This window comes from Ceratotherium simum, chromosome 3, assembly GCF_057802395.1.
Source record: "Ceratotherium simum simum isolate JZ-2026a chromosome 3, ASM5780239v1, whole genome shotgun sequence".
Lineage (NCBI taxonomy): Eukaryota > Metazoa > Chordata > Mammalia > Perissodactyla > Rhinocerotidae > Ceratotherium > Ceratotherium simum.
The window spans coordinates 63,834,374-63,861,843 of NC_141902.1; the positions used below are offsets into that span (position 1 = coordinate 63,834,374).

The 27,470-nt window shown below is 35.2% G+C and overlaps 1 protein-coding gene across 6 annotated transcripts in view; it reads right to left on the minus strand.

The window, feature by feature from the left end:
- Positions 1 to 370: 370 nt before the first annotated feature.
- UACA (uveal autoantigen with coiled-coil domains and ankyrin repeats) overlaps positions 371 to 27,470 on the minus strand; it is a 90,160-nt gene continuing 63,060 nt past the window's right edge. For 2 of the 6 annotated variants that reach the window (XM_087428618.1, XM_087428620.1), the window contains exons 6-19: positions 27,037 to 27,107; positions 26,827 to 26,933; positions 24,200 to 24,381; positions 22,645 to 22,682; positions 19,332 to 19,400; positions 18,179 to 18,310; positions 17,603 to 17,635; positions 16,983 to 17,081; positions 13,553 to 13,589; positions 12,618 to 12,670; positions 8,727 to 11,465; positions 6,574 to 6,726; positions 4,478 to 4,543; positions 371 to 2,063 (exon numbers count right to left, since the gene is read on the minus strand). In XM_087428618.1, the coding sequence (XP_087284744.1) occupies positions 1,992 to 2,063; positions 4,478 to 4,543; positions 6,574 to 6,726; positions 8,727 to 11,465; positions 12,618 to 12,670; positions 13,553 to 13,589; positions 16,983 to 17,081; positions 17,603 to 17,635; positions 18,179 to 18,310; positions 19,332 to 19,400; positions 22,645 to 22,682; positions 24,200 to 24,381; positions 26,827 to 26,933; positions 27,037 to 27,107 (3,851 nt within the window). In that variant the 3' untranslated portion in view covers positions 371 to 1,991. Of the gene's footprint in view, positions 2,064 to 4,477; positions 4,544 to 6,541; positions 6,727 to 8,726; positions 11,466 to 12,617; positions 12,671 to 13,552; positions 13,590 to 16,982; positions 17,082 to 17,602; positions 17,636 to 18,178; positions 18,311 to 19,331; positions 19,401 to 22,644; positions 22,683 to 24,199; positions 24,382 to 26,826; positions 26,934 to 27,036; positions 27,108 to 27,470 lie in introns of all 6 variants that reach the window. The other 4 variants (XM_004421759.3, XM_004421760.3, XM_087428619.1 and 1 more) reach the window with 3 other exon arrangements.

Here is a 27,470-nt window from a genome sequence, read left to right on the forward strand (position 1 = left end):
ACTCACATCTTAGACAACAACCGATCTTCCTTCCTCTTAGCCATAAGTTCAGACCTCATAATCTTTCTGAATCTAGAACAGCAGAGAGATCAGCATTGCCCATTATATATGTTCCACTTGTTTACCATCTAAAAAGCTTTAGCATTCAGTGTTGTGAATGCAATCTCTGCTTTTGATATCAAAAGGTGAGTGAATGAGACAAGGGGATTAACTCAAGGAGGTTACCTGATATCTCCCTCTATATAGCTAACTGAAAATGGATATCATCATCTGTACTTTGGACCCCATTGTTCTCTATACCAAATTCTCCAAAGACAGGAAATGGACTAGTTTACCTTGTAAAGCTTTTACAAGGATGTTCAAAACAGTATTCCACAGAAAATATTTTATTGATGGTTGAAGACAAAATAAAATACACATAAGGTTCCCTTCCCACCCCTAATAAGGAAAATACAACACTGAGATGTGAGTATTCAGTTAAGAACTCTCTCTACTCTAGAGCTTCTACAGGTGACCTAATACTCGTGAAACAGAATTCATGCTGAAGAACATTAAATATAAAAATTAAAGAATCCAAATACTACTTATGTAAACTGTGTATATCTACCTAAAGAATTAAAAATAAATCCAATTCTGTCTTTTCACTGTTATACTAAAGAAATACGATGGCTTATTCTTTGGTGGGAGAAGCTACTTTGATGGTTCTTTGTCCTTGTTATTATACAAAAATGGGATCAAAAATCTGGTTCAGGATGCTCAGATTATTGCTAAGGCACATTTTGCAATTTAAAAAAAACTTGGCTTAAATGATCCATTTGTTCAGTTTATTTGCTAACAGTCAAATTAGTAATTTTTAATCTGAATGGTAAACAAAATGTTAATGAAAATAACAAAACATATAAACTTTCCTTAATAAAATGTAGTTAATAAAAAGGTTGGTTATGATATTTACCATAAACATGTCCAATTTTATTATTTTCTTGCTATCTATATTCTTACAGTTTACTATAATATTGCACGTTTGTCTAAAACCTTAAAGATGTTTTCTAAAATCAATTTTCTAATGCTAATTTTGCAAGAAAACTGCATTTCACATTATTAATCTCATTAATGCAATTTTCCTATAAATAAGTACAAAACATTTGGAGGATGCATGTATAATGAGTGCTTGGTTACTATAGTAGCAAATGTCAAAGTAATTGCTAAAAAAAAGTCTAAAATTTTTGACACTTTGAAAAATTTAGTATACCATTTGTCATAGTTCTCTAAATACTAGGGCAAGAAAAGTCACCACAAGTGAAAATTAAGATACTGTTGTGGAGATTATGAGGCAATTTTATTATAAATTCCTGATATATTCCACCCTTGCCTTTCCTTAATTTAATGTAAGTTAGCACTGGAAACCCTTTATGAAAAGAAATTTATTTAAATACGCATAAAAGTTACTAGTGTAAGAAGAAAAAAACCTGTACCCCAAAGAAGTCAAAGGCACTCATTAAGTTACGTCAATAAAAATGCAACTTGGCCAGCCAAGTTACACTGCATTCCTTGAAACTGCAGTAGGTCTCGTGGCTCAACTGAAGATCTGAAAGATCTTTTGACCCACATAAAAGTGCCCACCAACCAAATTAATTTCTCTAAAAGAAATCTTTAAACAATTATTTCAGCCTAACCCCTCTTTATATAGACCCAGGCAGATGGCTCATGTTTTATCAGGGACTCAACAGTTTAAAAATATGCAGCCAATCCAAGGCAAAATGTTCGGTTGTTTGCCTCATGGTAAAATTAACATATGTATATAGAATATAAGATCTAGACTGATATCGAAAAACTCAGTAACATGCTCATCTAATTAAAAAAACCTACTGATGGAACAAAATATATTTTATTTTAATTATACTAGCACAGTAAGGCCAGAAAGGCCATGGAGGTGCACACAGAACGCTCAGCCCCAGCAGGGAAAGCAGACACTGGCTGGCCAGCGCTGACCGCTAGCACACAAGCCCCTGCCGCATTTGTATGATCTGGAGTAAGGCTGCCTGCACGTCTTCATCCATGTGACCCTAGAAAGAAAGAAGAAAGCGGAAGGTATTTTATGTCATCTTCCTTTACACATTAATCCTAAAGACAAAGGCTTTATAACAGGGCCTAAATGGTTGTGACTCACCAAATGCTAAATCCTCACCATCCTGGCGATATTCTAAAGGATTTATTGGAAAAGACAGTAGAGCTCTCTCATGAAAATAAAGAGGGTTAATTTAAAAGGAGTGCACATCAGTTGCTCCTAACTTCTATTATCAGAAAATAGATGGAAAAACTTCTCTCTTTCTCTCTTTTTAAATAACAGCTCAGATGACAGGGGCAGCATAAGTTATAGGTGAACAAAGTAAACCACCAGAAAAACTTTTTTTGCTCCTGCTGAGAGTTTTTTTTTTTTTAAATAGAAAAGTAATGAAAAAAAAACCCCATATTTATATCTTTTACATGAATAGGATCATATATATTATTTTGCAACTTGCCTTTTCACCTAATGTCATAAAAATCTTTTCCTAATTATTTTAAATTATTGTATAATATCCCACTGAATGGATATATCATAATTTCTTTACCCATTCCCCAAATGATGGGCATTTAAAGTGTTTCAATCTTTATGGGCGGATTCCTAGGGCTAGGTCAAAAAGCAGGGTCAATTTTTAATTTTGCTAAGGACTACAAAATTTCCCTCTATAGAGATTATAACATTTTACACTCCCACCAACCGGGTATAAATGCCCATTTCCCACAATGCCCTGGCCAACGCTATAGGCTATCATCTTGTTTAATATTTGCCAATCCCCTAAGTGAAGAATGGTACCTCCCTGTTTATTTGCATGTCTCCCTTTACTGGTGAGGTTGAGATCTTGTTACATGAACATTAAGCCATTTACATTTGGAAAGAAACACTTTAAACTTAAAAAGACGGCAAGAGGTTGATTAAATGCAAGTCAATATGGTGGGCTTACAACACCCTCTTCCCCTTTTTCTCTGCTTGAGCACTTGAATAGGTTTTAGCATAACACTTCCTATTAATAAAAGAAGTTTTGCTTCCAAAATCTGTTTCTATAACAGCAGGATGTTTAAATTCCAAACATTAGCCATAGTTGACTAAACTGAATTTCTTAGTTAACTTTATGATGCCAGAAGGCAAGACTATTTCAGACGTCAAGTGCTTCTGTTATGTTTCATTAGGAGTCAATAGAAAATAATTTCAAATTTCAGAAGCATACCTTATACAAAGTCAGCAAGCTTGTTAGTTTGCAGGTCTTTCAGCAGGAGCAGGCTCTTGCTCCCCTCAGCAATATCAGATCCCAGTGAGCTCCTTACCCTCTCTAATACAGATTTGCTATACTTTTCTACTATTGCCCCTCCTAAACTTCCTGTCCTGCTGTCCATCAATAGTCTTCTCTAATAATTGCAATAGACTTTCAAATCTCAGCTTATCTTCTATCTACTCAAAAGAAAATAGCCAAAGATACTTTCTTTTATCACACCATTCATTCTTTTCCATTGGTTTCCCCTTCATCTCCTATAGAAAAGGCAGGCTTTTTGATTTTAAGAATTCGGTGTCATAAAGTTCCTTCCTTTTTATTATTTTACCTAGTTCTTTTTTTTCAAATGATCTCTCCTTCTCTGAAGCTTTCGCTCAACACCTATCTTTTTTTTTTTTACAGTGTGGCCTGACACTTCAAATCCTAAACAATTCTTCTATATATCACACCTGCCATTCTAACATTGTCTCTTCTGGTATGTCTTCCTGAAAAATCTATTCTGAGAATTTTGGAGATGCTGATCATAGGGTTTCTACAGAACATTAAGTATAGTATCCTTCATATGTTAAACCTTTTCTTAGTGTGATTTATTTCTTTTAAAAAAGAGCTTTCTGATTACACTCCCAAAGATGGGAATTCTTAATCTTATGGTTCACTGAGTTTAAAGCTCAATAAATAAATATTATTGATAATCTAACAGAACCATTTTTTTCTTAAAGTATTACAAATCTGTGCACACCTTACTTGTCATTTTTGCACTTTTACAATATTCTCTACATTTCAAAGAAATACTCTTGAGCTACCAAGAAACAACGAAGTCCTTTGCACTGTCCTCTTTTAACTGACAGCCACATGTGGCTGTCAAGACATTATCTCCAGCTAACGATACCATTAACGTGTGCTGCCATCATATGTTGCCAAACTGTCTATAAAATAAGTGACAAGCAGATGGAGATAACACTAAATTTAAGATGTTGTGTTGCCATATAGCTTTGTAAATTTCTCTGGGAGATATGCAAGCCATGACTAAAAGAAACACAATTATTTTTAAATAAGCACATGGGGTACAACTACTTTAAACATTAATTACTTTCATATAAATTTACTTGAAAATAAAAAATTATTTTCTCTACAACAATATCCTTTCCAAAGGAGAAATAGTTCTTTACCTGTGCAGCACTAAGAAGGTGTGTCCGATAAATTGCAATTACTTCTTGGTGCTGTCTGTCGGCATCCTAGAAATGTGGAAAGATAGACAGATCAGAATATCAGCATTCACATTTTCAAACACCCAGAGGCTTGTGGCAACGCTGCTTGATACTACGAGACAGTAGCACTATTAAAGGGCTCCTGCTACCTCTTATAACAAACCCCCTTAGACTCACGATAGCATAACAATAGTATAACCTTTTCTAATGAATATGTGGGAACATTCACAGTGAAAGCAATGCCACTTATCCTAGGTAACAAGAAATTATGGCCTTAGTTCACATCTAATGGCACAAAATTATCCAGTCACTTATCAACTTATGCTTTGGATTATTGCTAACTTCCCATCTTGTCTCCGTCTCTAGACGTTATTCTCTATCATGCTTCCAAGACTGAGATGGCTCTTTCCTCATATCACCTTGACTCAAAACCTTGGGTGACATGTCTTTACATATAAGAGAGAATCTAAACTCATAGGCTTGGTTCTCAACAACCTTCACAATTTGGCCTCAAATATAGCTCCCATTACTAGCCAGGCTGATCAGCCTTTGACCTCCCCTGGGGCATGCCACTTGCATTCCACCTCCATGCCTTCTTCACACTATTTCCTTTGCCTGGAAGATTCTGTTTTCCTTTCACCTACCAAAACACCATCTATCTACAAGTTCAGGCTAGGTGCTCCCTTCTTCTTTGAAACTAGCTACCCACACCAGTACTCTTTCCTTCCTGGGAATTCATATCACTATGAATTCATATCATACTCAGTTTAGACTCTGGGACTATTTTCTTAATTCTGGATTTGATATTTTTTGTCTTGTTATTTTACTTTTCATGGATCTATATTTTGCCTGTCTAACTGCCCAGAACTCCTTGGGGACAGGAACTGTATACTCTCTGTATCCCTAACAGTGCTTAGCACAGCATCACAAACATAATAAACAATAAACAAATATTTTCGATTATTGAAGAGACTACCATATCCTTTTGATAAGATCCAAATCAGCAATTTGTCATTAATCTGTAGGCCAATGGTGTTATAAGATGAACACTTTAAAAAATAACTTTCTTCTTTTCAAGAACAACTCACAACCAATTACTACAGAATAGGAAAATATTAGCAACAATTTACATTTGATTGGGCTATGTTCTACTTAGCATTTCCATGTATATTAGCTCATTCAATTAAAAAAGCAAACAAACAAACAAGTAATCAGTTCTTATCATCCTATTTTATGGATGAGGAAGCCAAGGATTAAGGGAAATGTTCCATGTCACTGGCTTTTAAGTGGCAGGGCTTAGAAGTGAGCTCTCATCTTCAGCTTCTAAATCCAGACATTTTTAAAATATAAAGGAGATATATATCTATATAGGTAACTATGGATATAGGTAACTATATGAACATATAGATATCCAGATGTTTTCTTTTAATATATAAGGATATAAGGTATAAAATCACAGGAATACCTATCTTTATTTTTAAAATATAAAGGAGATATATATCTATATAGGTAACTATGGATATAGGTAACTATATGAACATATAGATATCCAGATGTTTTCTTTTAATATATAAGGATATAAGGTATAAAATCACAGGAATACCTATCTTTATTCATAAGGATAAAAGATTATAAAAAACCTCCTTTAGTTTAGTGGACCAATAATTTAGACAACGTGCCACAGTTGGAAAGATACCAGATTTGGAGTCAGCCAGTCCCAGGATTTAATCCTAGCTGTATGACCCCAGGCATCAAGTGCTTTCATCTTTGTTTCCTCAAGAATTAGATGAGGGGATTAAAACCTTGTAGGATTGTGTTGAGGATAAAGTTTAAAGATGAAGTGCGTAAAATGTTTCAAGTAGTGTCTGGCATATAATAAGCACTAAATAAATGACATCATATCACTAGTATAAGTAACTTTTAGCAAAAATTATTACATTCTTGGATCTGAACAGAGTCAGTCACAAATCAAACTTGATTTCTAAATAAGCCTCTACAAACAAATGACCGTGAGCCGGCACGTACGGGCATAGAGCCCTGCAGGTCCTCGTACTCACAGCCAGCTGCTGCTGCAGGGACTGCACCTGGTGCTGCAGGGTGTCGATCAGCTGGCTCTGTCTCTTGCTGGGACTCCCGCTCGTGTAGGTGAGTTGTGAAAGGCCACTGAGCGCCTGTTTTAGTCTTTCCACATCATTCAGCAGTTCGGTTATCTTACAAAAAAAGAAAACAGTTGTGGGAGAAAAATATATATTATTCACTTATATGAACATCTTTACAGAGAAATCATTCCTTGAGACACAAAATTTATCTTTATATACCAGAAAATTGAGGAATGAATATTGTCAAGATTGTTATCAACAGTATGTACAATATAGTCACGTGCCGCACAACAACGTTTCGGTCAATGATGGACCGCATACACGACAGTGGTCCCATATGGCCTAGGTGTGTAGCAGGCTATACCATCTAGGTTTGTGTAAGTCACTCTATGGTGTTCACACAACAGCGAAATCACCTAATGATGCATTTCTCAGAATGTATGCCTGTCGTTAAGCAACATAATGACTCTATATAATTTAATTTCTTTAACTAAATTCCTCTCAGTAAACTCCTTACAAAAGCATTACCAAATTAAAAGAATAAATATGATATATATCCTAAGATCTGAGTGTGACCTCAGTCTTCTTATTTTTAGATAATATATAGTACCTATGAAGGTATATAGACTATCTTCCAGGTAGTTTGAAACATAGGAAGGTAGAAGGGATTCCCTCCAACAAAGTTTGAAAGGTAAAAGAGCATGGCTCATGTAAGTCTAGAATTAACTTTTGTGCCTTGTTCAAGAAGGCATAATTATAGACTACTGTGTAATAAAGAGGAAGAAACAGGGAGGCTGGATGGAGTAGTGGAAAAAGCATAGGCTTTAATGCCAGACAGATCTGATGCTTATTAGCTGTGTAATCTTGGCTAATTTCCTCTATTTTTCTGAGCCTTAGTTTCCTTATCAGTGAAAGGGGAAATTCTTTCATAGTTAAGAAAATCAAATGCAATCATAAATATATGCTTGGTATGTAGTATATGCTCAATAAATGACAACAATTACAAGTAGATATTAATAACAATTATAATCATATATTATTTTATTCATAACCGCCTTCCAAACAAGCTAAGAGCATCTAACTTCTGGGTAATATGAGAGGATGCATCAGAAGGTTAGTCTTGTAATTCTCCACGGAGGAGGACTGGGGCTGTGTCTGCTTTTATTCATCTCTGTATCCTCAGCACTAAGCATAGCACCCAGCATGTAGAAGGCATTTAATATTTATTTGTTGAATGGATAAAACTGCACTCAATCTCCCTGACTGGTCATCTTCATAGTACACACTTTATGCAACTATGTATTCGAATATTGTTGAGCACCTGTTGTGTAAATTGTACCGTGAGAAAGAACGATAAGAAAGAAAGATAAGTTATGAGCCTGCTCTTAAAAACTAGTTGGGAATATCAACCACATAATTTTGACGCGGTGATGTATATTTTTTAAATGGATGGCAAAGCTAAAACAAAACATGCATTTTGGAAGAGAGACAGTTTACTGTAGGCTAGACTGGACAATGAAGGCTTTAGGAAGGAGGATAAGTGATGAAGTGGGTATTAATGAATGTATAGGATTTAATTCAGTAGAGAGGAGGGGTAGGACATTCTGGGTGAGGGGACCAGTCTGTAGGAAGATATGGGGACAGAACCTACAATGAATTGGAGGGCTCAGTTTACTTGTATGGGTGAGTGCCATGATCAAGTCTGGGGTGTTCCCCAGCATCCTTAGTTTCTTGCAGTCCAGAAACATAGCTATTTTTCTCCTCTCCCTTATCATTCTTTAGGTACTCTAAATCCCACTGCATTTTGACCATTCATTTATGAGGCAAGTGAACCTTGAGTCTCCCCATCTTTCCTCAATTCTTGGCTGTACCAGCTGAAGAAAGAAAAGAAAAAATGCTTTTGATTTTTGTTTGTGTGACCTTACTTTTTTAAAATTCCGAATTCTTTTGCACACCAGTAGTCCAACTGGAAAGGTGGCATTTAAGGGTCACTTTGTTAATGCTTTTGCAAGCCTGTCTTGTGGGATGCTACGGTCAAGAGCCCTACTCTACTCTGGCAGTTCTGCTCTGGAGTTTCCAGAGCAAAGCCATGCAGACTCCTCGGTGCTTACCTTATTATCTTTAGCTTCGATTTGTCTAGCCGATTCCTGTATTCTTCTCTGTAACTCGGTGATTGTTGTTAAGGACTTATCGCATCGTTCCTGCTGATCCTTGATTTCTTGCTCGATGCTGAAATGTAGTAATTCCTTCTCATCTTTGGCAGATAGTTCCTTCTTTTTGGCATGCAAAACCTCCTCACATACTTCTTCATACTTTCTATTCAGATTGGCCAATTTTTCATTTAAGTTGGAAATCTGGGTCTCCAAATCACTTTTCGTTGCTTTATATTTAGACAAATCAACTACCTCCCTAGTCTCTAGTTTTTTCAATGCTTGTTTAGTATTCTGAACCTCAGACTGGAGTTTGGAGACTTCTTCAGTTTTGTTTTGGCTTTCTTCTTCCTTTTCTCTCAAGCTAGCTTTTATGATTCCAACTTCTTTCTCAAAGGCTTCCTTAATCTGCAAATGCTCTGACAGGGGCACAGAAGAGTTCTTCTGATTCTCCAACATCTGCTGCAGTTTGGTCACAGTCTGCTGCTCTTTCTCATAACACCTTTGCTTATTCTTCAGTTCTTCCTTTAGAGTCTCAATTGTGCCATTAAGAGATTTTTTCAGGGCCTCAACCTGTTCCAATGGAACATGCTGTTTTTGCAAAAGAGTTTGTGCTGCAAGGATCTCAGAAGTCTGTTTGGCATTTTCTTCTATTAGCTTCTCTCTCTCGTTCTTTACTTCTGTGTGTTTCTGTGACAGGTCTTTTAACTGTTTGTTCAGCTCTTCTGTTTTTCTGCTTAATGTTCTTTCCATTTCATGTGAATTCTCAATGAGCACACTCTTATCCTTTAAATCCTTCTGCAGAGTGAGAATCTCCTTCTTTAACTTGTCATTCTCCTGCTTGTACTTCCTGGCCTCTTCTTCCCTGACATTATACTTCTGTGTCTGCTCTGATAACTGCTCTTTTAGTTCTTTCTCTGTTGCTTTAAATTTTCTCTCACACTCTTCAAAGCTGACAATCGGAGCGTATTTTAGCTTAATGCATTCATGTATTGTGTCAAGTTCCTTTTTCTGGGCTTCAATTTCAGCATGGAGCGTCACAATCTCTTCTTGGCCTTTTCGGTAGTCAGCCAGTATTTCAGCACTGTTAGCCTGCACATTTTTCAGGCTCTCACCTACAGTGCTCATCTTTTCCTCATGCTCTTTTAGGCTGATATACTCAGCTTTTATTTGGTTCTGAGTATTTTCCAGGTTTCTTTTTAATATTTCATTCTCATCTTTTATTTTTACAAATTCTCGATTTATATCTTCAAACTTTTTCTTCACATCTAATAACTCTTTGTTAGTTTTATCTAATGTGCTACTCAATGCAGTTTTAATCTCTTCGTGGGTCTTAACTGGCACACATTGATGACTCACAGTCTTTTTCAAGTTGGTATTTTCAGACATGAGTGAATATATCTTTTCTTGGTCTTCCCCACATTTTTTATTAAGTTCAGTGAGCTGTTTTTTAAGTTCAACAATATTGGATTTCAGAGCCATTATCTCTTTTTCATGTTTCTCAGGAGGTACGAACACAGATTCCATGCGGCTAACATTCTTACTTAAGCTGTCATTTTCCATTAGCAATTTCTCCATTCCCAACTTCTTTTCTGTATATTTTTGTGTGACATCTAAAAGCTTTTTATTCAAATCATCAACAATTACATCATGTGACTTTTTCATTTCTTCACTAACTTTTAAAGGAACGTAATGATTTTTCATTTCTATTGTTAGGTTATGTACTTGCTGGGTAAGGAGCTTATTATCCAGATACACCTTTTCAATTTCCTTTTGTAACGTCTGATTTTTTGATGTTAATTCAGTGACCTTCTTCCCAAGTTCTCCTGATTTTTGCTCTAATCTGCTCTTGAGCTGTTCATGTTCCTCTGGTTTGACATGCTGAGCAAGCTTGGCCTTAGAATTCTCAAGTTCTCTCTTTAACTGTCTAATTTCACCATGTGATTTTTCATATTCTCTTTCCATCTCCACTAATTTTTTTGCCTTCTCATTTACTTCATTTGATAATAAGCTCTTCATGTTTTCAAACTTTTCTGTAGGAATGGAAAGGGCCAACTTTGCTAACAATTCTTTTAACTGGCCTTCCATTTCTGTAACCTTTCTTCCTTTCTTCTCTCGCTCCATTTCACACATACTAAACTCCTTCTGCAATCGCTTATTTTCCTCTACCAGCTTGCCTTCATCCCTCTTAAACTCTTCTACCAACATCTCATTTTGTTTGATTTGGTTTCTTAATTTTCCCACTTCTGCTGAAGCACCTTCATACTTTGCTTTCATGTCTTTCAGCTGATCCTTCAGTTCCTCCGTTAACCTGTGATTCCCTGTCGCTGCTTCACTTGTGAGGTGCTCTTTAAGGGCAAGAAAATGCGTCTGCATTTGCTTCACTTTACCTTCTGACTCATACATTCTCTTCTGCACATCTTTTAATGCATCTTCTAATTGCTTTATCTGTTCATCTGAATCCTCCTTGACCCTTTCACATTCTAAGGCTAAAGCTTTGCACTCTGCCACCTTGTGAGCCAGTTCGTTTTGGAGCTTGAGTCGGTCTTGTTTTGCTGAATCGCAGAAAGTTCTCATTGCTTCTAACTCTTTCTTTAAAATTTCATTTTCGGAATATGAGGTTTGATTGGGTAATGATAGCTCCAGTGGTCTTAACATGGATCGGCTTTGCATATGGGCTGGCATACTTGGGGAAGTACACTGAAAAGCAAAAAAAAAAAAAAAAATATATATATCTCAATCAAAAAAGCCTCAAGAAGACACTTATTTGCCAAACTTATAGAAAGTTTACATATCATCAGTAGTCAAGGGTTTTCAGACTAGTTATGCTGGAAAAATACGGTACTGATTTTTGAAGTAACAAAAACAGTTCTAAGTACGATTTCCTTAACACACTCTTAAGCACTGACATTTTGAAAGTCTATTTATTTAAGTGTATTTCTGGCAGAACAAAGAAGGAAAATAGTTGTGGCCTCTGGGTACTATTTTCTCTTTCTTTCCTCATTCATAATACCTACCTACACATGAGTATCAACTTTATCAAAACACATTTACTATTTCTATTTGATGGCACATAATGTGCTTAGAACTTCAAATTCTAAAGAAAGCCATCAGAACCCTTAAATAAAAACAAAGATTGCAATTTTAAATCTAAATAATTTCATAGAAATTATTATTAATAATAATATTTCATAGAAATTATCTTTACAAGTACTAATTCATTGATAAAAGCTATGGGCTATGAGTACATCGCACTATCTTAATAGGCAGGTTTTACTGTTGTAAGAAAAAGAAAAGCCCAAATATTTACCAGGTCTGCAGTCCCTAGGAGGTACTAGAAATGCAAACCTTGTATCTACTGGAAAGTAAAGGTGAGGAGCAGATAAACAAGTAAGAAAATCAGACAACAATCCCTCTTGGAAGCTTTCTTTATTTTGAGGTGAATTTCCAAAACACAGAATATATATTTCAATGCAAGGAAAAACACATTTCAAAGCCAAAACAAATGACTTTTGATTTACTCATCCTTGTCTTCCCCTTTATAAGAGCAAATATGAAGAGTTAACAGATTGCTGTTAATGAATAGAGGTTTACTATCAAAGACAATGAAATTTTATTTCAAATCCCTTATTTAAGCCACTGTTATCAAAAATACTCTAGAGGGCACCAGAAACAGCAACATCTGCTTTTATCTCTTTTTATTCTCAAGAACGCAAGACCAACTTTTCTTTGATAATGAAAACCTTATTCAATGTAAATATACTTGATAAATATACAATGCTATTTTCCTCTTTCTAAAAAGTCACAAATATTTTTTATAAATATTTTTTAAAATAAAAAAAATAGTATTACCTGTGAGTCTGGCATGTACATTTGACCTTGTTTAAGAAGCATATCTTCTTTTCCTAAGTAAATCCAAATAAATGATATCTTAAATATCCATACCAAAGTAGGATACATATTAATTTGGTGTTATTATCTTTCCTTTATTATTCAAACAAAAGAGAAGCATGAGTTACAACATAAAATTATCCTTGTTCTAAAATATCCATATTTTTCCTTAGTATTTCTATATACATAAGGAAAGAATCTATATTCTTCTGAATAGAGACTAAGTTGGTTTTGAGAAATATCTAAGATTGTTAGACTAAATAAGCTACATGATTATTATAAAATATGTATCTTACCATCAGTTAAAATAAAAATGGTGTTCTTTTGCAATTTAAAGGATAAATATTACTGTTGTAATTAGCTAGAATGTAATTTAATATTCACTGGGAAGCAAAAAAATAGATTTTCTAGAGAAATTATTTAAAATGAGTGAATAATAAACAAAAGTGAAGATTAATTATGTATAGTCTTAAAATAAGTAATAAATAATTACTTACGGAACTTCTAATTAATTTTAAAATGTCTACCTGCATTGAGACTATATCCAAAGATATCTCCAAATCTTATGTTTCTTTCCATAAAAAACAAGCCCCAAATATCACAAGATAAATGTCCACTAATCGACAAGGCAAATTTGGTAATTCATACAATATACAATTTAAAAATATAAGTGGCTAAGGAAAATCAGAGCCTCAGTGATTACCAGATTCTTTTAGAGGCTATAGTAGTCATCTCAACCTCTTCTTGGTTGCATGTATTGAGTATAACACACAAGTAGCCGGATGAAGTTTAGCAGCAGGAGTATCATATACAGTTAGACAGAATAAATAGGCATAAATATTATTCTTTGCTTGAACTGGGTGAACTGTAATGATAATCTATACTTTTATACTTACGGTTACTGAAATGACTTCCTGATCCTAAATGATCACTCTGAAATCAGAAGTATAATTAAAACATTTTAGGTGAATATTGCTTTATTTTGTTAAATTCTATATCTATTTTAGCTCTAAAGGATACAGTCATTAAAACCACATTTTCAACATTCCTTGTTTCTCCTGAGTATTGTTCTACTGGAACCCACAAAAGGACACAGCACTAGCAACAATTAGAGAGATCAGTTGGGAATAAACCACTTCACGAGGCATTTTAATAAAAGCAGCCGAGTGTATCAAGGAAAAATTTTATTGCTCATAAGAAAAAAAGTGAGGTCCAAATGAACTGAAACACCTTTCAATGCATACTCTCCGCTGCTTCTCTGCCTCAAAACGAAGGAAATGCCACATTCCCATCAAGTACTCACTTTACCACTGTTGGGAACGGAAAGCCTACTTCATTGTGATATAGCCACATAACCCCTTTTATCAGAATTTATAGAATACTGATTACTTTTGAAGGTAAAATGAGACAAAGAGCAGGAAATGAAATTGCGACAAAGACCTACACACAGTAATAAATCCATCAATGCATCAGTTAGGAGAAAGAGAATAATAGAGAAAATCTAGATGCTCTGAATCAAAATATATTTGGGTTGCTCCTTTTTTCCAAGTAAGCCAAATACAAAGAATCTAACATATCAACTAAAATATTATAATTTCAAGAGTAAAGAGATGTAGATGTAGTTCATGTTTGTATATTTGTGTGTATCAGTACTAACAGCCACGCGTCAAACTCTGATCTAGATACTACGATAAGAACGGTCCACAGTCCTATAAATAAATTAATGCCACCTCTGCTAATTCTTAGTGCCCCAAGGGTATGGAAAAATGTCTGTAAACTTAGTTAAGCTCTTTGTTCTATGTAATATTTAATACTAGAGTTTGCAATAGTTACTCAATGGGCTCATGCATGTACGGTTGGGGGTGGCCTACGCACATAAGGAGTTCAAAAAACTTAGTTTGGGTTTATTACCTTTCCTTAATCACTCAAATGAAAACAAATGCATGAGTTATAATGTAAAATTAGCCTCACAAGTTCTAAAATATCCATATTTTCCCATATTTTTCCTATAAACACAAAGGAAATGCCTACCTATTAAGTATTACACATAACACAGCAATTCTGTTGGCAGTTTATGAAGATTTTTAAGCATGTGAGACGACACAGTGGATATACAGTATTTGTAAATGATGAATTCTTAGTTTTTAATGGCTGCTTTCATAAATACTGGGTCACATATGAAGTGGGCCCCATAATTTTCTTTTTGAAAGTAAAAAATCATTTCTAGTATAAAAATTCATCATAAAGAATACGTACTGACTGGGGAAAACGTCCCCACTATATTGAGTGAAAAAAGTTACAAAACAGGATGTACAATATTCCTACCTGTTGAATATGTATGTAACACAAGTTATGCACAAAGAAAGGTCTGAAAGGATACGAGCCAGGTGCTAAGAGTGCTGGGATTATAGGTGTGCTTATTTTCTGCTTTTAGTTTAATTATATTTTCTAATTTTTCTGAAATAAATATATACTACTTTAAATAAAAATAATTATGTATAACAATAATAATAAAGTTATTTTTCTATAGTTTATTATAACCTCATGGAAAGTTACAGACTTGCCTCTAAGTCTGTCTAAAGTTACAGAAAAACACCTTATTCTTAAGACATGAAAGTCTACTCTTAGAAGAAAAGTAATAACATAAAGAGTACCCAATTATAGGCGTCAAACTTTGATGAGTACTTCAAAGGGCCCGTATATGCCTCTATACTTTCTCATTCAAGCTATTCTGAGCATAAAACTAGTACTATAGTTAAGAGCACAAAGGAGCCAGACTGCCTGGGTTCAAGATCTGGCTCTGCCGCTTAGTATTTATAAAACCCTTCATGGGTAAATGCTCTGTGCCTCAGGTTCCTCACTTATAAAGTAGAGATAATAATAAAACCTACCATAGAGAATTGATGTGTTTATTAAATGCATGTAAAGTACACAGAGTGGTTTCTGGCACATGGCCAGTGCTATGAAAATGTTAGCTATTACTAGTTTCACTGTTAACCTTAAAAAACCCTTCAAATGTGAAAAAGATAGAAGGCACTATAACAGATTATTCTTTAGCTTATAAAACTGTTTCTGAGTAATCTTCAGAATTCAGTCATATAAATTTAAACACGCTTTTTTTGTTTTATTTTTTAAAATGTATCAAGGCATAACTCACCTGCAATAAAGTACACATTAAGTGTACAGTGCAATGAACTTCTGGATATGTACACCTTGTGTAATCACAACCCAGATCAAGACATAGAACATTTCCAGCACGCTCAGAAGCTTCTTCATGCCCCATCCCAGTCAGTAATCCTTCCCCAAAGGACAGCCTCTATTCTGACCTCCATCATCACAGATCAGTTTTGTAGGATTCTAAACTTCGTAAAAATGGAATCATGCATTATGTACTCTGTGTCTGATTTCTTTCATGCAACATTGTCTGTGAAATTCATCCATGTCTTTATATTCTTTTTCATAGCCGACCACATTTTTTTTATTTATAAAGAAAAAAAATTACTTTTGTTAAGTACTTTGGAGTTGTACTCCCTAATAAAGATAAATGAGTCATATTGAAACAGCCACCCTCTTCAGTAACCCCCTAGTGATGAACAACATTTATAAAATATATATTATGGCCTTGCAAACAAACCTTTGCAATTAAAAGTCAGGAGAGTGGTCACTCTTGATGTGGTGAGTGTGGGTAGGGACAGGAAGCAAGTATGAGGATGCCTCTGGGTAACAGTGACATTGTTTCTTGAGCTGGGTGTGCTCAATTTGAGAAAATTCTTAAACTTATACACTTTAACCTGTGTACTTTTTAATGTATATTGTATTTCAATAAAAAGTTTAAAAAAATCCATGGCCTTGGAAAGACTAAGAGCTAACTGATCCAACCAAAGATGAGTATATGATCTGTGCCTTATTAACACACTACTCTCACAAAACAAGTGTTCTAGTTAATCCAGATATGCACAAAATCCTTTCTGAGATAATCCCGGAAATACCACCAATATGACGCTTTGTTATTATCACCATCATAATCATTCCAAATTTACTGGTACAAGTAAGAAGATGGACAAAGAGGAAAGCTGGGGAAGAGAAATCAGAACTGAACTAAATGCTAGTCAATTTCAATTACCTCATTTAACCTTTATAACAACTCTGTGGAGAAAGGGACGACCACCTCGATTCTGCAGAAGCAGCAACAAGCTCAGAGACTTTAAATAAACTGCCCGAGGTCACAATATAAAGAAGAGAGTGATAATTCAAATTCAAGTGTGACTCCAAGCCCCTTACTATTGCCTATTATGAGTTACATGAAATAATTTAAGCTTTCTATACCTCAAAATATTTAAATCTATTTTTCAGAACCTCAATAGTTCTCAGGCTTTCTTCATGTTGCTTTTCTTTAGCTGCCAAAAGGGACTTCAGCTTTTCTTTCTGAAATGAAAAGAAATAAATACAGAGCAAAATCACCCTGTGCTTGAAACTGGATTAGAAATGTGTTTTAGAAAATGTAAGTTAGAATTACTTTGAGGACTGCAGTTAATAAATTATCTAACCTGGTAGATTTTTAACTGTTAGTAGAGTTGAAAATTTCTACAAATATACTAATAAAATATACAATATATACAAATGATATTATGAAAAATTCAAATTTCTATTGTTTGTTTTAAATCTTATTATTTTCAGACATTTACTTTATAGTGTTTGGAATTTTATATCTTTTCATGAAAAGTTTCACATAAAATGAGACATTCAGAGGCAATAACAACAAAATACCTATGACAACCCATGCCACTATACTCAAAATATACTTTTACAGTTACATGTAGGTTTTGTTTTTCCCTTTGAGCAGCAATAGAATCCTGGTCTCCATCTCAATTTGGGACATAAACATCTTCTGCAATATCATGTTCAATTTACATTTCACAGCTTTAAAGTAAAATTTATCATCCTACCTCACTTTCCAGATCATCAGCAACCATTACTTCCTAAATTAAAAAGAAGAAGAAATGTATTTTCAATCTTGAAAGTTTGCTTTGAAAGGCATGAGCTTGGCAACTATCTTTTTAAAAGACTGGCACACGTCTTTAAGATTGGGGACAGGACGTGAGAAGACAATGTCTATGTACTCCCAATTCTGTTGTCTGAATTGTCATTCCCTCTTCTCACTAACCAGGTTCAGAAGCACTTTTGATTCTTCTGAGAAACCATCTATTGCCAACTCCATTGCTCTTGCACCTCACATCTTTTGTCTACTCCTTCCTCTCCAATCTCATAGCCCCAACTCTAGTTCAGTCCTTTGTTATTACCACGCATCAACAGTATTCTCTGTTCTTACACTTGACATTAAAGGTGTCATGTAAAGGTCCCAGTAAGATATAACTTTCCTCAAGGGCAATGACCTGATTTCATCTCCGTTAGCACCCAGCACCATGACCTGATGTGACAGGTGAGCATTAACAATTTGTTATGGATGATGATTACTGGGAGTAAAATAGTTTGGATTTTTTTGTATTATGCAGATTATTTACCTCATTCAGCTGTAGTTGTAAACCATTGACTTTATCCAATAATATTCTCTGTTCTTGCTGAATTTTTCTCAACCTCTCTTTCAAATCTTCATTTTCAATCTCCAGATCCTTAAATAGTAAAGATAACAGGGGCTACACCAATCTTAAAAGAGCAGTTCTTATGGAAGACATTTTTAAAAGCAGTTCGCTATCATATACAGATATATACATATATAAAACAGCTTTAAGTACAAAGATGCAATAATTTCAATGACATTCAAATGATTTAAAATCTATAGACCAGAAATAATATAAAAATTTATGGTCCTATGATATCTAACGAATACAAATATATACAACACTGCAAACCATCATGATTCTAATACTAAAAAAGCATCATCTAAAAATAGAAAACAGAAGAATATGCCATTTTAACTTTTGCTTAACATCTCTCAAGTGTATTAGTCTATTCTAATGCTTTTGTTAAACTAATCATCACTTCAGTGCTCTGATAAAACATTTAAGGCTCTAATTTAAGGCTAACGTTCACTTTCTTAACAGCACATAGTAAACTATGAAAACCCAAAAAAAATGCTTTTGTTTTATCATATGGAAAACAGCTATTCAATTTATATTCTAATGGTATTTCAGTCATAAAATAAACCATTTAACTATGGGATCTTCCTCCAATATAATCCACATAATAATTATTTTTTGCACACTTTGACAAATATAAAAGGTAAAAAGTGCTGTGTGGTTAACAAAATTTTTTTTCTTAATCAAAATAAAACATACTCTAAGAAGAAGTTCGGGTTTTATTTTATTTACATTAATAACTATCATTTTTATCACTATAATTAATTTTCTAAAATGAATACAGATTTACGGCCCAAAACAGATATATTTAAATCAACAAAAAGTTATATAAAATTGTTAAATTATTTGCTTCCTAATAGATATTAAAACAATATTTTCTGTAAGATAATACTGACGCAAACATTCATATCAAGAGTCGATTCCTCTTGAAAGAACTGGGCAAGAAAATTGAATCACAAAACAGAACAAGCTGCCTCTCCTTTCCGCCATGTTTTTGCTCCCTCTCTTCCCCCCACCCCACTACAAATAACACTGGAATTATTTGCAAAGGAAGATATTATTTTTTTTTTCTTTTTACCTGAATGTTTTGATGCTCTCTCTGGTTTGACTTCATATTTACTTCATCTAGCACGTGTGTCAAATTTCGCTTTGTAAAACGTAAAAGAACACAGGTTAGCAAGAATGAGAATATAGAAGAGTACATTTTCTTCAATAAGTAATATACCCAATTAGAGATTTTCAGCTTATCCAACATTAAATTTTACTGTACATAACACAAGGTGGCAGTGTTTCCTCTTAGAACTCCAAATGGAAAGCATCTTCAAGGATTATAGGTTTTATTTATTTATTTTTTTTTTTTTTAAAGATTTTATTTATTTTATTTTTCCCCCCAAAGCCCCAGTGGATAGCTGTATGCCGTAGCTGCACATCCTTCTAGTTGCTGCATCCGGGACTCGGCCTCAGGATGAACGGAGAAGTGGTGCCTCGATGCGCACCCGGGATCCGAACCCGGGCCACCAGCATCGCAGCGCGCGCACTTAACCACCAAGCCACAGGGCCGGCCCAAGGATTATAGGTTTTAAATAAATCAAGTGTAATTTATCTTAAAATACTAAAAAATAACAAAATTTAAAATCCTTATTGTTAAGATTTATTTTAACTAAAGTCACCAAATTTTCAAAAGAAGAATTTGTACTAGACACAAAACTAAAGTTGTGCTATAAAGCATTATCAACCATTCCCAAAGGAAGAATTTAGTCTTTAAAAGAAAGAAGAGGGGGAGTTACATTAATGTTGAAAGAAAATACAAAAATTATTTATTTCTTTGAGTACTGATGAAAAAAAAATATCAAGGGGTGTGGTAAGAAAGAGACAGACAATCCTCTGACCAGAGCTTTATAAAAGATCTCTAAATGACCTAGTCGGGTATGTGTTCTGTTTTTGTACACTTACTGCTTTGAAACTTTACTCCAGCTTAGAGATTTGCTTTAATAAAAACACAACACAATTATTAAACAAGAGAGCAAATAACCTTTTTTTGCCCAAATTCCCCTTTAAATCTGCGCAATAATTTAGAAAGCTATTTCTTTCTTCCTTTCCGAGAGCTTAAAAAGAAAAAAAGCTAATGCTTTAATTCTCCAGGAAAATTTTTTTCTGTTTTGTATTATTTGTGGAATTTGTTTAACCAAGTGTTTAAACTATAATGCTAATGAGTTTGCATTTAGAATGAGAGGGACAAGGTCCCATTAAGAAGACATTCTGTACCCACAATTTGGCTCAACTACATTTCTAGCCTCATTTCTTCCACCAAAGGACTGTTCTTCACATGGAATCTGGCCAGTCTCATCATACCACTTTCACCCCCGCCTTCCCTTCAGAGGGTCCTTCATAATGTGGCACCTGGTCACCTCACCCATCTCTTCTCTTGCTCTGCCATGTGCACATCACTCCTGTCGCTCTGGCCTTCTACTGCCCATGGACATGCTCAAATGCTCCCTCATCAGCAGCTTGGTACTTGCCCTTCCCTCCACCTGCGAGGCTCCTCCCACAGAGCCCCGTGGCTCCCTCCTCACGTCCTTGAGACCTCTGCTCAAATGTCACTTCCTGAGAGAGGCCTTTGCTGACCACACAATCTAAAACAGGTTCCTGCCCTCTCCCTCTTCATCCCCTAATCCTGTGCCACTTTTCCTCAAAGCATCTGCTATGATACTAATGTGCTTATTGCTCATCTCTCTCACGAGGCTGGGAGCTCCATGAGGGCAGGGACTTTGACTACCATGATATCCCCAGCACTTAGAACAGTAACTGGCATATAGTAGGTGCTCTACAGATATCTGTTAAGCAAATAACTGAGTAAATCTTATTTTTTAAACTATACTGTAGTCCTCTTGATAACAGGGATTACACCTCCCTTAGTACAAGAACAAATCCCACTTACAGCAGATATTTTAAAATATACTTAATAAATAATGGAAACAAATGAGTTTACTGTTCCTAGCAGAAAATTAACTCCATGTGTTCGTTTAGATAACTCCTAGAGCACTAAGCAGAATATCATTCCCATAGTAATATTCAATAATTCCTTATTTTAAATATCTGTATATTTCAGGAATCATTTTCTCGGATTCTGTGTGAGATAGCTGGTACAGACATAACAGTGTACATTTTATTTCACTCTACCCCTACTTAGGTTATCTGAGGAATGGGAGAAAAGGTTGAAACAGTTGCTCCAGATGGAAAAGAAAAGTGACAGCAGACATGACCCATGCATGAACCTATTACTTAACTGTGATGGATTAAAAAGGAAAACATACTTTAATATAGCTGTTAGAATCAGGTGAGAGGTAGAGAAATGATGCAGAATGATGATCAGAATTGCTCAGAAGGTACCTGATGACTTTCTCTTCAGTGCTCAGGTTCCTCTCACTAGAGAAAAGCTGAAAGCTTGGAAAGGAATGGCCAGCAGAAGAGGAGAGCTGCCCACACTAGCTTTTGAGCAGATGGTGCGAGTGCCGTAAACCAACCCCACTTACTTTCACTCGAAGAGATGAGGGGAAAATGATAAGACATTTACTGAGACTGGGACACAAAACCAGGGTTAAACAGTGATTTGATAATAAAATTAGTGTAAGCTAGGAATTATTTCATGTATTGTGTGTGTTTTTTTTTTTTAAGTAAAATCCTCATTAATTAAATACACACAGCAAAAAAAAGAAAGCGCTAACAGTGGTATTGAAATCACAATACACAACCAGTTTTGAATTCTGTTTTCTTCATTTCTTACTGCATTGGAAGAATTTTCCCATAACAGTAAATATTTGGTTCTGTTATTAAGGGAGAATAGGGGCAAACTGTCTATGATCTGCCAGGCTAAAATTCATCATTTAAGAATCTCAAGGGCCGGCCCCGTGGCTTAGCGGTTAAGTGCGCGCACTCCGCTGCTGGCGGCCCGGGTTCGGATCCCGGGCGCGCACCGACACACTGCTTCTCTGGCCATGCTGAGGCAGTGTCCCACATACAACAACTAGAAGGATGTGCAGCTATGACATACAACTATCTACTGGGGCTTTGGGGGGGGGAAAAAAAAAGAATCTCAACGAGGTGCAGTATCTTATACTTCAAAGGGCTGGATATTCAAGGCCAGCAATCAGGAGGCTATTTATTTCCCTGTGGATACATTCATTGTAATTAAGATCCACTGTCTCAAGCTGAGTGACGGTATCAAGATAAAGCCTCAAGATCTTAGTACCTAAGTTCTACAAGGGCACAATGAACTGAAGAGAACAGCATGCATTTAAAGTCAAAACAGTTATGTATAAACATTAACCAGTCTGAGCAAGCACTTTACTTAAATTGCACAATATATACAATTTTTTAAAATTAATACCTACCTGTTGTAAAGATGGTCCTTTCTTCCAAAGTTCTCTCCCTGAAGATTTAAAGGGAGAGAAAGAGAGGAGAAAGAGGAACAGTGAAACAGCAGGTTAACTTGGGTGGATACGTGTTCCCTAACTATACAACTGAGTCAATTTTAAAGAAATACATTTTAAAGGTTCCTCTAAAAGAACTCTACTACTACTTTACAGTTAAAACAAAAGTGAAATATCATTTTTGCCTTTCAAACTGGCAAAGATTTTTTGCTATGACAACATCCAGGTAGAAAATATTCAATGCTAGGGAGAGGCAGGTAAAAAATGTCAAATTTAAAACTCTGCTAAATTGGAAGGCAATTTGTCAATAAAGTGTGCATACCCTGGAACTTCATGACTCAATTTCTAGGAATTGATCCTGAGGGTATAATAAAAATATGCTAAAATTTTTATTCATTAAATTGTTATTTATACTGGTAAAAACTGTACACAACTTCAATGACACCTACAGAAAATTGCTTAAATTAAACTAAAACAGATATAATTTTATGCATCAATAAAAATCATACTGTAGAAAAAATATTTATTTCTGAGGGAAAAGCCTTCAAAATACATTACACAAAAAATAATCCACAGCTCACTCAAGTGACCTCAATTTTATGCATAGGGAAAGACTGGAAGGATATCCCTCAAAATGTTAACTGAAGCTCCTCAGTGGTAGGATGAGTGACTAATTTTATTTGTTGTGCTTTTCTGTATTTTCCAATTTCTCTTTAATAAACATAGAAAAATACTTGGCACAGGTATTCAATAAATATTGGTTGAATATTTTATATACACATTTAAATAATGATTCTTTCTTTAAAACTATGTAAGTACAGGGGCTGGCCCGGTGGCTTAGTGGTTGAGTGCGCGCGCTCCGCTACTGGCGGCCCGGGTTCGGATCCCAGGTGCACACCAACGCACCACTTGTCCAGCTATGCTGAGGCCGCGTCCCACATACAGCAACTAGAAGGATGTGCAGCTATGACATACAACTATCTACTGGGGCTTTGGGGAGGAAGAAAAAAAAGGAGGAGGATTGGCAATAGATGTTAGCTCAGAGCCGGTCTTCCTCAGCAAAAACAGGAGGATTAGCACGGATGTTAGCTCAGGGCTGATCTTCCTCACAAAAAAATAAAATAAAATAAAAAATAATAAAAAAAAAAATAAAAATAAAAATAAAACTAAGTACAAAAGAGCTTCACCCCTCCTTATAAAATATATATATACATATATACACGTGTATATATATATTAGTAAAACACTTGATTTGACTCTTTCTCCTCAGTTCTTAAATGAATCCACACTATAGTATGGTTTACTCGATAAACCAGACAATATATGCAACACACACTGCCTCAAAACAAGTGACTACAATGTAAATACACAAAGCCATGGCATAGAGGGAGAAGAACCAATGCTGTTTATCAGAAGGAACATTTTGCCTCTTATAAATTGTAGTTCTACCACCTAAATCTTTAAAAGCTGCTCTTCGTTAACCAGGACTTTTCTAGCTACAGAAAACTGCTGGTACCTTTGTTGGTATTTTCCGATGCAGTCTTCAATAAGGTTAGAATGTCCAGATTGTCACCAATTCTTGCATAGTAAGAACTATCATGGCCAAGGGCATCCAGCAAGCTTACATCAGCACCATTTTTAATTAAGACGTCTACTGCATCTTTGCAACCGTACTCGCAACCTAGCATGAGAGCAGTTCTAAAAGAAAAGACAGAGTAATAAGAGACCTTGAGAAAGATCCAAGAAAATATTTCAGAAGTCTTTCAGAGGCCCCCCTTCTTAAAGAACAGATACTGCTTTAAAAAGTCACTCTTGGGGCCGGCCTGGTGGCGTAGTGGTGAAGTTCGCGCACTCCGCTTCGGTGGCCCCGGGTTTGTAGGTTCGGATATCGGGCACGCACCGATGCACCACTTGTCAAGCCATGCTGTGGTGGCGTCCCATATAAAGGAGAAGAAGATGGGCACGGATGTTAGCCCAGGGCCAGTCTTCCTCAGCAAAAAGAGGAGGATTGGCAATGGACGTTAGCTCAGGGCTAATCTTCCTCACCAAAAAAAAAAAAAAAAAAGTCATTCTTGTTACAGATACAGATTTTACTTCATATTTTTATCTTATATTTTAACTTTATCACATTCATAAAAACATTTGCTTTGTGTCTTAGTTTGCAGAGCTAAAATCTTATATCACCTCATATACCTTTGTTACTTCTACTACCAAACTAACCTTCTTTATTCCAGTCCTTCTATGTCCTACAAGTAAATTACCAAACTATTCAAGTCCTTTCATGAATGAACACACCACGCAGAACTCCCTAGGTGAATCCCTTCTGCTCCAGAACAAGAATCAGATTCCTGTTCCTGATATCTCTCCTTAGAAGAGCCTTCCTTCTCCTACCCGGAGACATTCACATCTTCACCCTTAATTTCAAAACTCACCTCCTCAAATAAACCTTCCTCAATTAATCCCATTATCATGGACCATTTGTTTATTCTGCCATGATAGAATAATCAGCACTTAAGCATTTAACAGTATATCGGCAAATAGTAATAATGTAACAAAACAATTAAATCATCATAGAAATTTAAAAGGACCCTAGAAATTATTTTGTCCAATTCTCTACTTTTACCACTGAAGAAAACCACACCTAATGAAATGAAATGACTTATCCTGCAGTATCTAACTCTGTCTTCGATTGTGAATATGCACTGGATTTCATAAGGAAAGATTCTTGTCTTTACTCCGCTATGTATGTTTTATTTCTCTTTTATACTCCCCAGTAGTTGACAGAATACAATTTTATATACAATAGGCATTAACAAAGTTTTTATTAGGGAAAAAAATGCTATAGATAGGACAGGAAGAAAAAAAAAAAGAAACTTGAATACAGAGTGTCAGAAACTAAGATTTTAACTTATTTTTAACATCATCTGCTATCTAGTCTGTATAATACACATTGCCCTATCTCACTGTTTTTTTCGTGAAGGCCCAGTGAGAAAAAATAGAGACAAACGTACTTGGAAAAATATAAGATCCATAAAAAAAAATAAGGCATTATACATGGATCAACCAGATCATCCCTCTCTGATCCTAAAATTTATTTGTAAATCAAATTTTCTTAGTCATATTTGGAACCAGACCACACCACCTGCAAAAACAAAGTAATACAAAAAAACCACTTTCTTAATAATCCTGTTAATGATTTAATTGTTTAAGAATTTCCTCCTTTGAGATGCTTGAACAATAAAAACAATTAGAGTTATAAAATCTGGTGTCTAAATATTATTTTATTATACTTATCTATTTGCAATGAACTAAAAACAATAGAATATATGTTTAGAAGAATAAAATTAAGTCAAAAGAAAATAACAATTTTACTAGTAATCATCTATAAAATCCCAGAAACTTGTTATAAATTTTTGTAATGCTTCAAAACTAATGAAGGGGATGTATTTCAGATACTTTGGTGTCAGAAATTTTGTGACCATAAACATTAGAATTATAATATAGCAAGCACCATGATACACTAGAGCTACAGAAGGGGAAAGGGAGAATTACAGATACAAAGTATGAGTGCACGCTGACTAAAATAACATCAAAGATGTTGCAAAGACAGAAGCAAAAATAAACTAAGGGAATCTTGGGGTACAGAGATGATCTCAATTTCAGAGAAGGCGGTGGCGTTGAGCCCGGGCAGGGTAAGGAGAGAAAAGACCTTGAGAAAATCTATATTGAAACACGTCAACCTCCAGGATAGCCAAGACCCACTTTACTCTCAAAAGAATCACTAACGAAGAAGCAGACGGTACATGTAATGTTTTATTCTTCTTCCACATATCTTATTTGAGACCATTTCATTAAAGACTTTTTTAAAGCTTAAAGTAACTGAGATATAATTCCTCTTTCTTCAGTTCTTTGACTTGAACATAGGCCCTAATCACTGCTTGTATTCCGCAGTTAGCCTGTCATCTTCCCCTATTTCCCTCTCCTTCCTTCTTCAGTAGACTCTGAAGAAAAATAAGAAGTGGGTGCTAATTCCAAGGAAGGGGAGAACCATGAGGATGGAAGGGCCAAGTCACAGCAGCAGTGTTTCAGAATCACTGTGCATCCAGCTGGCATCTGGGGAGCTGTGATAAAAGAATTAATTACCTGTTTTGTTTGTCTCTGGAATTAATATCCGCCCCTCTATCTATCAGCAGTTGACATATTGTTGGCCTGCACATTTGAGTAGCCAGAACAAGTGGTGTCCGCCCATCCTAAGCAACAAGAAAAATGAAACAGCATTAAGACAACAAATCTCCCAAAACACAAAAGTTAGAATACTTGAGTTGAAATGAGAATAAACATGTTTTGACTTACTACATCTTTGGCATTCACCGAGGCCCCATGGTCGCAAAGCAGCTGTATGCTAGAAGGACAGTCAGCCATAGCTTTGAGGAACAAAGGAAGATGATAAATGGTGAACATGTGTTGGTAAGACACGTGGTGTTTTGCTAGGTCCATAGAAGGCATACATTCTTCAATTTCTAAACTACCAAGCTTCACATCCTTCACTCTCAGTTTAGCATTATAAGCATCAGTTTTTTATCTGAAAATGGATTAAACAAGATCATTTTATAAATTTTGTATAATTAGGACCAAGGAATATTGTCATCCTTATAGAAGACAGAAATATACTGCCATTCTAAAGGTTTCTAAAGGTAAACACAGATAACAAAAATCAAACTTAAATTTTCTATTCATAGTGTATTTTTAAACATGGCTATAACTGACTTGATCCTTGAAGTGTTACC